The 15,000-nt window shown below is 41.5% G+C and overlaps 1 protein-coding gene across 1 annotated transcript in view; it reads left to right on the forward strand.

Annotated features, from left to right (window-relative positions):
- Positions 1–15,000, forward strand: part of inpp4b (inositol polyphosphate-4-phosphatase type II B) — a 234,877-nt gene that overhangs the window by 73,767 nt on the left and 146,110 nt on the right. Inside the window, 1 exon segment of the mRNA XM_080456329.1 lies at positions 3,039–3,118. Within this exon segment, the coding sequence (XP_080312455.1) occupies positions 3,039–3,118 (80 nt within the window).

The following is a 15,000-nucleotide window of genomic DNA, read 5'->3' on the forward strand; positions in this document are numbered from 1 at the left end:
AGTCGGTTAGGGGTCCGTCGGGGGGTCCGTCGGGACCTTTTCGGCCGACCCAGAGCCGACCCGAACATGTTCAGCTTTTTAGCCGACTGGTAGCGCAGTGGCAGTGACAACAGAGGGCTGTCGGTGTTGCCAGATTATGTGAGAGAAACAAGCGACCATGTCTATGAAAACCTACATTCACTGTTTCTTGTTGTTGCTCCAGAGAGAGAGAGAGATTGATTGATTTGCCCTACTTTTGCGCTGTGGTGATTGGGAGCAGGTGTGTAAATTTGAGAGAGAGAGAGAGAGAGAGAGAGAGAGAGAGAGAGAGAGAGAGAGAGAGAGAGAGAGGAGAGAGAAGAGAGAGGAGAGAGAGAGAGAGAGAGAGAGAGAGAGAGAGAGAGAGAGAGAGAGTGAGAGAGAGAGAGAGAGAAAAAGCGGCAGAGAGAGGGAGAGAAAAAGGGAGAGTGAAAGATTGAGAGAGAAAGAGCGAGCGAGAGATTGAGGAGACGGAAAGAGGGAGAGAGAACGAGCAATTAAGTGAATTGCTTTCACCTGCTGCTGCTGCTGCTGTGCGGAGTGTGCTACAGGGCATATCTCCGCCAAGCCAGGGTGACCTACCCAGGCTCATGAAATTCATATTCAGGCATAGTAGCCAATTAGAATGAAATCTTCAAAAACGGACTCATATACTGATACAGAACCATATATTGGCTATATATTATGGCTGTCGGGTGGAAATCTTGTATGTTCCTTTTTTATTATTATTTAAAAACAATTTAAAATCGTGAAAATAGCCAATCTACAAGCAGTAATTATTAATAATTAAGAAATACTATATTTTAAAGAGTGAAAAATCAACTAAAGTCATTATTAGTGCAAGTTCATTCACATTTCATTTGAATGAAAATAACTTGTGGGTAAAATACATTCTGTGAATCTAATGTGATTAATGTGACCCCTACTTCAGTCAGTGAAGTCCAGGGCTGAATGTGACATATTGAGACCTATATAACTAAATATTGGTCATTTGCCAACACATTATTTTGTGAAATAAATGGGTAATATTTCACAGATAGTTATACTATTCTTATAATATATTAAAATACAATCATCCTTAACCTTCAAGTTAAATGCATTATTTCCGTGGACTTAAAATCATTTTTGGACTTAAAAAATCGTTATTATTTTTTGGATGGCCTTCCTGCCCTGGCAGGAAGGCCGGGCAGGGCCTTTGTGCCCTCCAAAAAATTACAACACCAAAGGCCAAGTGGCCTTGCCCCTAAAATGACGAAATTCCAGGCTTGAATGCAATAGATGTACTCTGAGTCTGTTACAAGTAAAAGTCCGGAATTCAACATTTACTTGAGTAAAAGTACTAAAGTATTGGTATAAAAATGTACTTAAAGTACCAAAAGTAAAAGTACAAAAATGTTTGAAAATAGCAGATCTACAAGCTCAGAACGCGTGCATCGCAACACGTTGTGAGCTTGTAGATCTGCTATTTTCAAATAGCTTATAGGTACAAAATAGGGCTAAAGTGGTTAATGTATGTTTCATAATGATTTATATCTGCAAAGTAACTAGTAACTAAACATTTCAAATAATTGTTGTGGAGTACAAGTATAGACATTTGGAAATACTCCAGTAAAGTAAAAGTACCTCAAAATTGTACTTAAGTACAGTACTTGAGTAAATGTACTAGTTACTTTACACCACTGCACGTCAGTGAAGAAAAAACGCTGGGAACATCCCTAAGTGGCTTTGCAGGGAAACAAGCCCAAAGTCGCTTATAATAAGCAAACCTGGCAACGCTGGCACGCTAAAAGTCAAATTAGCACATGAATGGCCAGTCGGCTGACAGACTTAAATGGTAACTTTTGCCAACCGAATACCAGTCTGTTGCAGTCTGGAGTAGTCTGCAATAGTCTGGACGAGTCTGTTTGGTGCGGAGTTGCCTTAACAGTCCAGTCAGTATGAGCACAGGGTCCACACAGCCCACCTCGCCAGCACGATTCTAAGGCTCAGCCAGATGGCCAGAGAGAGAGAGAGAGAGAGAGAGAGAGAGAGAGAGAGAGAGACAGACACACACAGAGAGACAGACAGAGAGAGAGAGAGAGGAGACATCAGGTAAATAACAGAGACAGACAGACAGACAGACAGACAGACAGACAGACAGACAGACAGACAGACAGACAGATAGACAAGTCTCATGTAAAGGTGGTTGCACAGTATACCAGAGCTCAAAGTGACTCAAATGGGATGCTTTTATGCCTGCTGAATACAGAAACAAATGCAGTAGTACTTAACCACTTAACCCATTAAAACATGGGTCATTTCAGATTTTAGCGTTGGCTATTCAAAAATAGCAGATAATACAAGCTCACAGCGTGTCACTTTGTGCTGCGCTGCCTGCGAGCTTGTACATCTGCTATCTTTTACACATTTCTTTTCTTCTGGGGGTCCCTGGCACAAAACATTATCAGATGGGGGGGTCCACGGCCCAATATATATCAATTTGGGGGTCCTTGGCACAAAAAGGTTTGAGAACTATTAATTTAGAAGGCATTTGTAGAATCGGCCTCAGGTCTTAATGGGTTAAACCCTATACTTTGTTGCCCGTATCCCCCAGGGGTCTATACCTGCCCCCCTCCTTTTTTCCCTCTACACCAAATCTCTTTGGCGAATATAGACAATCTACAAGCTGATATCTGAGCTTGAAGATCGCTTATTTTTGCCAAATATTTGCCTTTTATGACATGCCCAGAAAAGGGAAGTAAGGGTTTATTTGGTTAATGATAAACTTTATTTCTGGAGCAACATGCAAGGCCTTTGCAAACAGCCTCAGCCATGACTGATACAAATATTATACAGATGATGCAGAAAAATCTATTGATTTATTTATCCTTCCATTCCATCCATCCATCCATTGTTGGCAATATCTGACATGTAATATGCTACAGTGAATGTACGTGAACCGTATTTTTGTATGTCCATTACTACCTGATCAATTTTGAGAATATACAGTAAATGTGTTCTTTCTTGGTCTGGTTCTACAGCGCAACTACCTGGGCAGTGCCACGTTCTCAGTGGGTGACCTGCTGAAGTCTAAAGACCAACAGCTGACTCTGAATTTGAGGTAAGTCTACACTCAGAATGTATTGACTGCTCTTTAGATTTTGTCTAAACCAACTGGTTGGGACCCAAAAGCAGGACTCAGATTTATATACCTTACAGTATATATTTTGTTGATCGGAGTCCCCCAGAGGTCTATCCTAGGCCCCCGCCTTTTTTCCCTCTACAACAACTCTCTTGCAACGTATTGAGAGTGTGTAGATCTGCCATTTTGGCGAAATGTTTGCCCCAGAATAGGGACACTATAGGTTAGTGTGGTGCACTATGCAAGATGAGCAACAACAACCGCTGATTGTTTTGCTATGGGTTCCAACTTCCACTTGTTACCAGCTGAATTTATTTTTTTATGTTCACAGTGAAAACACTGTACTTACATGGTATCGTTGATTCACAATGAATTGTGTTCAGCAAATAAAAAGTACCAAGACTACAAATTCATTGCCCAGGTTTTAGGTTTTTGTCAGACACTGAAACTCAACTAAGGTAATAGTAGTCGTTTGTAATTATTGCAAGGCTGGAACGCTGGTTTACACAGCAGAATAAATAAGGTTTACTGTTACTCACTCTGCTGTGAGTGCAATAGCTTTTCTGAGGAAATGGTGCCACATGGACTCTTTTGGAAGAACGTGCATACAAATGCATACAAAGTGGAACCAGATGCTGACATAGTGTATAGAGGAATATTGTGTTCTTTAATATTATGAGTGCACAGTATATCAAAAGTTAAATTGAAAAAGTTAATAGTTATTATCATTTCGATAATGTAAATTCATCCAATAATTATCGGCTAATGAGAATCTATTTGACTTATCAGGCAAAGAATGTCATATATTACTGTATGATTTTAACCTTAGGCTATCTGTTTTTATGTCATGGCTATGGAAAATAAACAGTGATCGATCTTTTTGAAAATGTAAAAAAGTAAAATTATCTGTAGTATCTCTGTCGCCAACAACAAGCTGTTATTATCGGTTATTGTTATCAACCCAGAAATACCATGGTCAGTGCAACATTCATGTTTTGGGGTTAGAGAATATGGGTAATCAGACTCAAGCTGTGGAGATGTGAGGACAAAGCTGTCCCCAGGCCTTGGGGTGCAGTCACACACCTAACTTTGATTCTGCCTATGTGGCCGTCTTTTTGCACTGGATTACAATGGGAACAGAGAGTTTTGTTGCCATTGCGCGGCTTAAACAAAACGCTCCGTTCCCTTTGAAAACCATTGCAAAAAGACGCCCACATAGGCAGAATCAAAGTTAGGTGTGACCCTACCCTTAAGCATTTGTATACAAGTAAATAAATCTTAGCAAATGCTCTTTTGTACAGGAAGCTACCCTGTACAACCAAATTTTTCTATTGTTTTACATTCTACTGAGAAACTCCACTGGAGTGTTTTAGGGCTGCTTAAGTAGATGTTAAGGGAGGTTAGACAGTTCTTCCCACCCACATTCTCCCTTCCAGTATAAAAATGTGAGCAGGCGACTAGCAGGCTACTGTAACTTAACACATTAGCCTGCTTCCTTGGCAGCTATTGTACACCAGAGTTAGTTGTTACATGTTTGTTCGAGTAAATTTGCAATCTCCTGTCCTTGACCAGGGAAATAAAGTTAGCTTAATAGAAAGCTGAACTGGCGGTTAGAGGTAAAGGTTGATTCAAATGAAAAACTATGGGGAGCAGAAAGAAAGAAAGCAGAATTACAGTATAGACAGAAATGCCACCCACTTCTATTTCTGACATACTGTAGTCTGATCACGTCCTGCACTGAAATTTTCAGTCTCCTGAGGAAAAGTTGCTTTTCTCTTTCCTTACATAATGCACTAATGCATCAGTGTCACGAATCTTTCGACCACAATTTCCGACCCTATTTACTGATGTCTTTCCCACAGATTGAAATGCAGTGGCACTTTAGTCACTGTTCCTTTTGACACACTAGTCAGTTGAGTAGTCTTAGCAACTGAAGTTCTTGCCACCCACGCTCCAAAACCCTTTTCATAGTCATTTAGATCTCTTTTTTCTGGTACATTGATCCAGAATTGAGGTCAAGTGGGCCTATTTAGCATTTTTTTATATGCTGCAGAGCATAACAGGATGGTATTTGTTTAACTGTATCATGCAGTACACCTGTAGGGGAGCATCCCATAAAGCCAGAACTAGCTTGTCATCAAATGTCAGCAAATTGGTGTGTAATTTGATTTGGGTCAAAGTTAAACACTGATTGAGCATCTCCAAATACTATCATTCACCAAAAAGTCAAAGCTGAAATTGGTGCATGAATATCAAAAGAATGTATACATATCCAGTCAGGTTTGTCCTCCGTATTAACAGTACTCACATCAGCTTATCTTTCATATACGATGATTCAGCAATGTTACAAGATTAATCCCTTGCTTCTTCTGTCATGTCAAATCAAAATCAAAAAATAAATGTACCACAAAATCAGGTTAAAAGGATTCTAGTTTTAAAACGAAAGCATACATTTTCTTCATTTCTGAGAAAAAATACAACAGGATGTGAGATGTTACTGTTAATGGAGTTGTCTACTTCCAGCAGAAAACAAAGGACAGTTATTTCTCACCTTTAGCTGAAGGTATGTAAATGAAATGAACAGGGGTCCAGCCAGAGATTATTGAGCACAAAAGCCGCTTTGTTATACATTTAATTACATGCCTTGTTCTTTAACAATAGGGAGAGCAGCTGCTAATGTTTTAAAGTTCCACACTGCTGAAGGACCATGATATAATTATTGGGGATGTGCTGAACTAAATTAAAACATTGAAATGTACAATCGAGTCAGCGCTCACAAGTGAAGCATTATGTTTTAATATTTTTCATTACTGCATCATTCAAATTGTCCAAAATATTACCTAAATATATCACTGGGTTTTGTGCTATACTGGGTTTTGTGATGTTCTATCTACAGTATTTTGGCAGACTCAGCTTTGTTTGCATTTGTTTGTGTGCTAAAAGAGTGACTTTGAGAGCTGTTTCAATGAACAATGGAAGTCAATGAAGAGACTTTTTTTTTGGATTATTAATTCCTAATCAATGGTGCAACAGACCAATACATCTCACCAATCGGACTAGTTACATCATGACAAGATAACTACACAACCCAAACCTCTACCAAATGTCCATGTGCTTTAAGGCCCCTGCACGCTCCACCCCTGAACCAAACACGTCACAATGATTCAGCACCATAGACAGCGCCTTTATTTTATAAAGACAAAGGCAAAACAGTCTGTCTGTATAGGCCTATTTTCCATCAACTAAAATTAAATCGGCTACATTCAAGGCCGTCATATATACAACTTAATACAAGTTCTCTACAATAACATTGTGCACACTTTTAAGCATAATCGATGAAGGAAAGCACAAACAGTGCGTAGATTTCCAACAACCCTTATTTCATCACATGCACATCAATTACCGTATCAACAATAGTACTCAGATCTTATACATTTTGTCTTTGGTATATGAAAATCCAAGTGTGGACCTAAACATGTCACATAAGACAGAAATTCACATTCAGCTGGTGATTATGTGATGGAAAATATCTCTTAGGCTTCTCACTCAGAAGCTCTTCTATCTGAGCTGAGGAGTAACATCACTGGAATCCAGTTCCCGTAACAAGTCACTTTCTAAAAACATGCGAGTCACATGTCCCATGGTTGATTTCGTTTTTGATCAATGAGAGTTTAGTGAACAAACACTACCCTATACCCAGACGAGTTGGTCACTGGTAAAGTCAGCATTTGGGAAAATGTGTGATGATCCTTTTCCTTATCAGCTGTAACCTCTTGAGGTTTCACTATTTTTAACAAAATGCCAAGTCACCTGAGTGGTCATATGTATTAGTCTTTGTTTTGAGTAGGCCTACGCAAGGGACAGATTGGATATCGTTAAGAAATCCAAAATACTGGTTATTATCCTTACATGCTTGATCTTATCTTTTAATTCTGCTATACGTTTATTGACAGTTACAGTGAACACATTCACATTCATATGTTGTTAATGCATGCACGCACACGCGCGCACACACACACACACACACACACACACACACACACACACACACACACACACACACACACACACACACACACACACACACACACACACACACACACACACACACACACACACACACACACGGGGGAAAAAATAGTATGATTGATTGTCACTTGCGGGCCGCCGGGCCGCCTGGAGCTCTGGGCCCCGCGGCTGAAGCTGTGGGCCCCGGGGCTGCAGCTCTGTGAGCCTGTGCGTTAATCTGGGCCTGGCAGCCACTCATACAACTGCCTTCCTCCACACACACACACACACAAAAGGGAGCTTTTACTCACCTTGAGCTCCAGGTATTCACATGCAGTGAATTCTGGGATAGGGGATTGGCTAGAGATTAGCGAGAACAAAAGAGCCGTTGTTTCATTTGATTACTATTCTTGTTCTAAAACAATAGGGAGAGCAGCTGTTCACGTTTTGGAGTTTAAGGCTGATTTAAGGAACATGGTAGGATTGTTAGGGATGAATTGAACTAAAACAAAGTATTATGTTTTAATCATGGCTGTCAACGTTAACGTGATAATAATGCATTAACGCAACATTATTTTATCACCAATTATTTTATCACACAATGAATATTACTATTTACTTTTGACCGTTTGACTGACCTGTAGTTTAGGATTCAGCTTGTCTGTGAGCAGTGGCATGTAAATACAGATTCATAACTTTTTTTGTCGCTGTCGGGTGGAAACCTTCTATGTCCAAGACGTTCTATTATTATTCTAAAATGGTGAAAATAACCAATCTAAAAGCTTGTAGATCGGCCATTTTTACTACTTTTGTGCGACACTCTTGTATGATGAAGTAGGGCATCAATTTACAAAAAACATAAAAAGTTGAAATATGGAGATAGCACTCAATTGTATTTCTTTTTACTCAATGTCCATTCCAGGCCTTTACAGTATGTCCCTGTCTTGATTTTTTTTTGGGAGCCGCTTCTTATCTCCATCTAGATTATTTTTTGTTGTCAATACCTATGCAAAGTGCCATCATACAGGTATTTGTTTTTACACTGGCACTTCTAATTCCTCTGATCTTTCTAAGATCATTTCTGAATATTGTGTATCCCCACCTTGAACCCTGTCTGGCAGGCTTGCAATTGAAGTACTGAAGTGTATTCTACCGCTGCACTTGTGCTTGAAATCATCCTGAATGAGAATGGCAGTCTAGCGGTCCCAGTGAATTCCATTTGTCCCTGCCCCGGTGGGCTGTCTTTTATTGTACTGTCATGCATGTCCGTTCATACCCGTGTCTATGATATGTCCACCTCTGGCCCTCTCTCATTCTCTGCTTCTCCGTTCTTTCCTCATTATGTTTCTGTAGCTGTTCTCATTTCCTGCAGGTGAGCCCAGGTCCCTGGGTGTAATTGTCTCTGGAATGATTGACAGCCAGGGCTGCAATGAGGAGAGGACAGAGATGCAGCCCCTTGTCTGTGTGTGTGTGTGTGTGTGTGTGTGTGTGTGTGTGTGTGTGTGTGTGTGTGTGTGTGTGTGTGTGTGTGTGTGTGTGTGTGTGTGTGTGTGTGTGTGTGTGTGTGTGTGTGTGTGTGTGTGTGTGTGTGTGTGTCACACACAGGGTTTTCAGTCCAGACGGACCACAATGACTCCACTTGGTGTCGTCCGCATCAGTCAAATAATGACGTATTGATACGCATCTAATCACCGTCTGCATCTGCAGACGTCTACATTACATTTTGACATCATTTCATGGTTCGGATAAACGTCAGACTGTGATGATGGCATGAGACGAGGCTGTACAGTCAAATATACTGTCTGGGTATACATACACTCCTGGGGTGTGGCAGCATTGACGTACAATTTGAAACAGGACTTCCCGGCAGCAGACTGAATCAGCAGAGAGAAGCAGCCTTTTTTAATCAAAACATGGCAGAGGACCAATCAAATAGGTAAACAGAAGCAGGTCTGTGTTGCCACTTGCTACTGACTCTTTACACTCATCTGGATTAATGCCAAAACACACATCGGTGGCGTGCTCTGTTCATCCTACGACCGAGAGGGTTCCCGCCCGGGTGTGCTTAACCCATTAAGGCCGATTCTACAAATGCCTTCTAAATCAGTAGTTCTCACACTTTCAAGATTTTTTCAATCTTTAAAAAAAAAATAGCAGATGTACAAGCTCACAGCGCAGCACGAAGTGACACGCTGCGAGCTTGTATATCTGCTATTTTTGAATAGCCAATGCTAAATTGACACGTGATTTCATGCTTTCCCGGTTTTAATGGGATAAAGGAGGCACACGCACACAATGTGACTCGGGGGAGGGGGGGGGACATAGGAGTGAGCAACTTTTTGAAAACGTGTTAAGCTTAAAATGGGGCATTAAGTTGCTCTTTGAGATCATCTGAAGCTTCATTTCACTCCACTGTTCCAGTCATTATAGTGCTCAGCCACCATTTCCCCCAAATAGCGCCATCATCTGGGTTTGATTTTATTCCATAGGAAAGGAAATTGAACAACTTTCCAGTAGGCAGATCATTAGTGTGTTCAATCAGACTATTCACACACACACACACACACACACACACACGCGCACACGCACACGCACACACACACACACACACACACACACACACACACACACACACACACACACACACACACACACACACACACACACACACACAGCCGTTGTGTGGGTTTGACGTCTTACAGCTGTGTGGGTTTGTTGTTGTCTAGCAGCTACAAATGTCCCAATCTCTGTGCAGTCACAGTCGGGCAAACAACTTGTTTTGAGGTTGACTTTGCTCAACAGAACGGACTGTAGGATTACATATTTTCACCCTTGAGGCAGAGATACTTTAACTGGGCCAGCCAACTTGTATTCAAGCATGCGTGTCTGTCTGTACACACACATGTTCACCTGTCTCTATTTGCTAGTGTATGTATGCAAGCATCTGTAATTGGTAATCGATAATACTGTATAAATATGCATATTGTACTCTATATCTATATTTATTCAAAATAAAATAATGCCTGTTGTTGACCAGCATAAATGGTTGAATGAAAATGTTGCAACAATGTTAGCCAATTTTGGCAAACATTAAAGTTAAACTAAACATTTTTGCATCTATAACCTGAATATAGTACAGTATACAGTATGATTGCATGTAAAACGCGTAACAGTAAACAATTTTTAAGAGAGGGACAAACTGGCTAACCTGACGCTGCCAGATCCAAGAAGCTTGCTTCACACATTTGTTTCAAGACAGCATCCCATCTGGCAGGGTCAGGTTACAAACTGGCTGCATTCTGTCCAGTTGCCTTCATAGGAGAAAGTGCCCTTTTGTATACCTACAAAATAATTTCTCATTTATACCTCTCTTAATACATTCAATACAAAATAATGCTAGGCTAGGTGGTTTGGTTTTCCCCTCCTGATAATTGTGGTTAGCAAGAAACAAACCGGTGTGCTCAACATAAAAGTCTTCAGAGTATGATTGATGCCAACCCAAAAGGCACAACAATAGGAAATGAAATCATCAGCACTCGTAAGTAAGTACAGTATGTGACACTCTTAATAAAGCACAGCAGCGGAAGGAAACAGTCTTAGGCCTTCCTCAGCATTTCTGAGAAATGTGGGTGTTAAGGACATCATGCATGTCACGCCAAAAAGTATAAACTTGCTAGGATCTGTTGACAGGCTTTTTAACAGGTTTGAATAGGCCTGTCTATTATTTATCATCCATATTGTTAACTGATATAGTATATAAAGTACACTTTTGTTGGCTTCTCTCGTTTCCAAATTTGCTACTGTCTTCCAGTAATGAATAAACAACATCAGGGCCCCTGCCCTCCCAGTAGTGTATGCACGGCCCTACTTGCACGTACTGATGCAAACACTTGAATCAAATTGAAATAAAAACCCATGGGCAACACTGCCGTTGAGTTTAGAAAAATCCTGCTATTGTTATTGATCTGTTTAGGTGTGTGTGTGTGTGTGTGTGTGTGTGTGTGTGTGTGTGTGTGTGTGTGTGTGTGTGTGTGTGTGTGTGTGTGTGTGTGTGATGAGTTAGTTTTATTATTTAAGATGCCTAATTTTGCATACCTTTTTCTTATTTTGTAATCAAAACAAGGACCACACATACCTTTGTTTTCACTTTCCTCAAACCTCCACAATTTGGCGATTTGGCATTTTGCCATAGGTAAATAATATGTGGAGGGAAAAATCTGAGCGGAGGAGAGATTTTACAATATGCGCTAGTTTACACAATATCTTCCTTCATTTGGCTGTACAAGAACACTGTGAGATATCATTATGTAGGCTACATTCTTTCCCTGATGTTTAAATGTTGCTCTTGGCTCTCAGGTGGCAGAAGGTATTTTTGTTCCCTGAGTAAAACGTCATACACATCATTTACTCACTGGAGCTGTTGGAGGTGGTACGCTGCCTGGCAGTAAGCGTTGCCTCACCGGCTAATCTTTGGAGAAAATACATCTTCTGCCTCCTCGAGCCAGCCAGTGGAATTTGGGGAGCAATATTTTAGTTTTACTGTAAGTTTAATATTGAGCAAGCTCTCAAAAGTCTCTATATAGTAATGTGTTGGTCAATTGGTATTCAATATATTCATATTTTATGGCATCCCTAATGTTCACTGATGTTGCTTATTCGCCTGCCTGCCACCTCTTCCACACCTGAGCCCTTTGGCTCCAGTTTTCTTACTGTACACATTGGTCCAATCTCAGCACCGTCACCACTACCCTAAAATAACGTTGCCTGGGCTTGACTTTGCTCAAGAGAAAGAAACAGAGTAAAGGACTAGTTAATTCCTCCTCTACCTCCAGAGGAGTTCTCTTCATACAGCAAGTTCTCTTCATAAGCGTTGGATTTCATTCTGCTGCTGAGCAAATGTAGAGAAGAAGTAGTTTTTTTGACGTGACACACTGTGTGTGTGTGTGTGTGTGTGTGTGTGTGTGTGTGTGTGTGTGTGTGTGTGTGTGTGTGTGTGTGTGTGTGTGTGTGTGTGTGCGCGCACTGCGCACAGGTTATTTTTCTGCCAGTGAGGCACAACTACTTGGGTTGAACAGATGTATTTTGTAATATTTTTTATTTGATCAAATAAAACAAGGTCACAATGTGTCGTGGTGTGACGCATTGTGAGCTTGTAGTTAAGCAATTTTTTTTGCAACACCGCCGTATGAGTGTAAATGAAACAGTTGGCGTAAGGAGGGTTGAAGCCTGCGCACAGATTGTGTTTGTTTGAAGCTCCGGACCGCTCACTAATTAAAGACCAGATGGTCAGATTGAGAGGGAATGCTCAATAAGATGTCTGATAAGCTCACAAGCTACATCCAAGTGTGGTACAGGAGCAGGCTTTGTTCAGTGCTTATGCTGTATGAATAGGACATTTACTGAATGACAAACATGTACAAATACCTTGGGAATGTAATATTTCAATGTTACTACTCGGACTTCTCAGGGATCACGCAAGTCGGGAACGATGCACGTTGGGAATCAATGCCCCACCCGGTTCAATGCCCCAGCAAGTACAGTACTCACTGTACTCGCTGTTAGACTACCCAGTGCAGTACCCATTACCACAGTACTAATAAGTAATAATAAATACTGTGGTACCGAACCGACCCACATCACGCCCTCGGGTCCTCTGCGATACGCACACCTAGTTAGTTACAAGTCAATTTGTATGGGTTTATGGTTTAGCTCACATGGGACTTGCGTGGGGAAGATAAGTATATTTCTTAGTAATATTTTATAGGGCCTCTGAAAGCAGAAGTTGATAATGGTGATGAGGTGTGTCTGAGTATGTTGTTATTGAGCTAATAACTTTCTCCCAGACTTAATCAATGTTGTTTGTATGGAACAAGACTTGTTATGGGTTTATATCATACTGTATATCCTGTCTGCAAATAGTGATTTCCATGGAGACAATATTTAATAAGGGACAACAGTTATTGAATTGAGTTAGACCTCAGTTAAAATGTTCTGAACTGAGCTTTTTTCTAAATCTTTATGTAACCACACAAGTCACTAACAACTTCTTATCTACAAGGACGGCATGGGCAGGCAATCTCTGGGTCCATTGTCATACTCTATTATACTCAGCTATAAGCTTGTATAGGAGTGAGCATGGTTGAATAGAAAATTCAATAACCTGAGGTCCACCCATTTGTTGAACTTGTATAGTATAATATAGTGTAGTGAGTCTCAAGGAGCATTATTAACATTGCTTGCATTTCTGTAGCACCTTTATACAAAGCGCTTTACAATGTGCCTTACATTCCCCCATACCGATGATGGAGGCGACCATGCATTAAAAGACACTCGGACACAATGCCAGGAGGAGCCACGGATCCAACCGGATGCCTTCTGGTTCAAGGCGGCTGCTTTACCTCGTGAGCCACTTCTGGCACATAGGGTTCCTTTGTGATTTTTAACGTTTAACTCTGGCAGTATACAAATGGAACCGTTCCATTTGTTCATTTGGTGGTCCTCAAAGTTAAAACGTTTGAGAAACACTGACCAGTGTGATAAAACCGGTTCCTGAAACAGTTCCAAATGTGATGGAACTGACTCCGGTTCCTCAATGTTGGATCCGGTTCCTCCGGTTCCGGATTCCCAACCCTATAGTCGCGTAAGCCTGAGTTACCATATACTTGGTTGCGCATCACACAGAAAATGTCCGAGTTTGTAGATCCGCCATTTTCAGTGCGAGACACTGCTGTGCAACTTAGTATGAATGAGGCATAAGCACTACATGACCTTGGAACCTCTGAACCTGGAGTAAGCACTCAGATATGTCCAGAGCTGTCACCCCACTGGGTGATGACCTCTCACAGTCACCGTTAGATTAGAACATGGTGACACTGGATGTCACATGTCATGTGACACACTGAGGTCGTGTGTGTGTGTGTGGAGGTAATTGGATTACTGTACTGTGTGTGTGTGTGTGGCGGGGGGGGGGGGGATTTGTGCATGTGTGTGGGTGGGTTGGTGCTTGCACTGGCGGTCTATTCAGAGGGTCAGTGGTGGAAGATGAATAGTGGACCAGAAATGCATGCATGCGTGTGTGTGTGTGTGTGTGTGTGTGTGCGCGCACGCGGGTGCGTGTACCAGTATTCATGTGTCTGTTTAGAAAATTCTATACATGAGACTGAGGGGTGCACAGTGCACACACATGCACGCAAAAGCATGTGTGTGCACTGCGCACCCTCAGTCTCATCCCACCTGGGGTTATGCTGCTCAGAACACATTCATTCTTGCGTGTGTGTGTGTGTGTGTGTGTGTGTGTGTGTGTGTGTGTGTGTGTGTAGGTGCACACATGCATTGATGCACATACCCTGGTGAACAGAGTGTGTGGGTGTCCCTGTGTTTGTTTGTGTGGGTGTGTGCGTGCCTGTGCGTGTGCACCTGTGCCTGTATGCATGTGCATGCATCACTGACATTTGTATGCAGTGCTACTAAGGCTATGATATATCCATTTGTAGAATGAATTATTATCATTAACCCCCAATACTACGTGTGCACACACACTCACGCAGTTGCAGACACACGTGCGTGCACACACACACACACACACACACACACACACACACACACACACACACACACACACACACACACACACACGGTACATATTGCCGCTGTCGGGTGGAAGTCTCATATGTCAAAGACATTTCAGGATTCAAATTCAAAAATAGCAAAAGAAATAGCAGATCTACCCCAGCAAGCACAATGACGTCATGATGACGTTATGATGACGCCCGGTCATCACCCCGGTGACGTTCAGGACTAGGCCAGATCACAGCCCATATGGGGATGATCTTTACGTCATTTACAGGACGTCA

Source organism: Gymnoscopelus braueri (genome assembly GCF_963280865.1).
Source record: "Gymnoscopelus braueri genome assembly, chromosome: 2".
NCBI lineage: Eukaryota > Metazoa > Chordata > Actinopteri > Myctophiformes > Myctophidae > Gymnoscopelus > Gymnoscopelus braueri.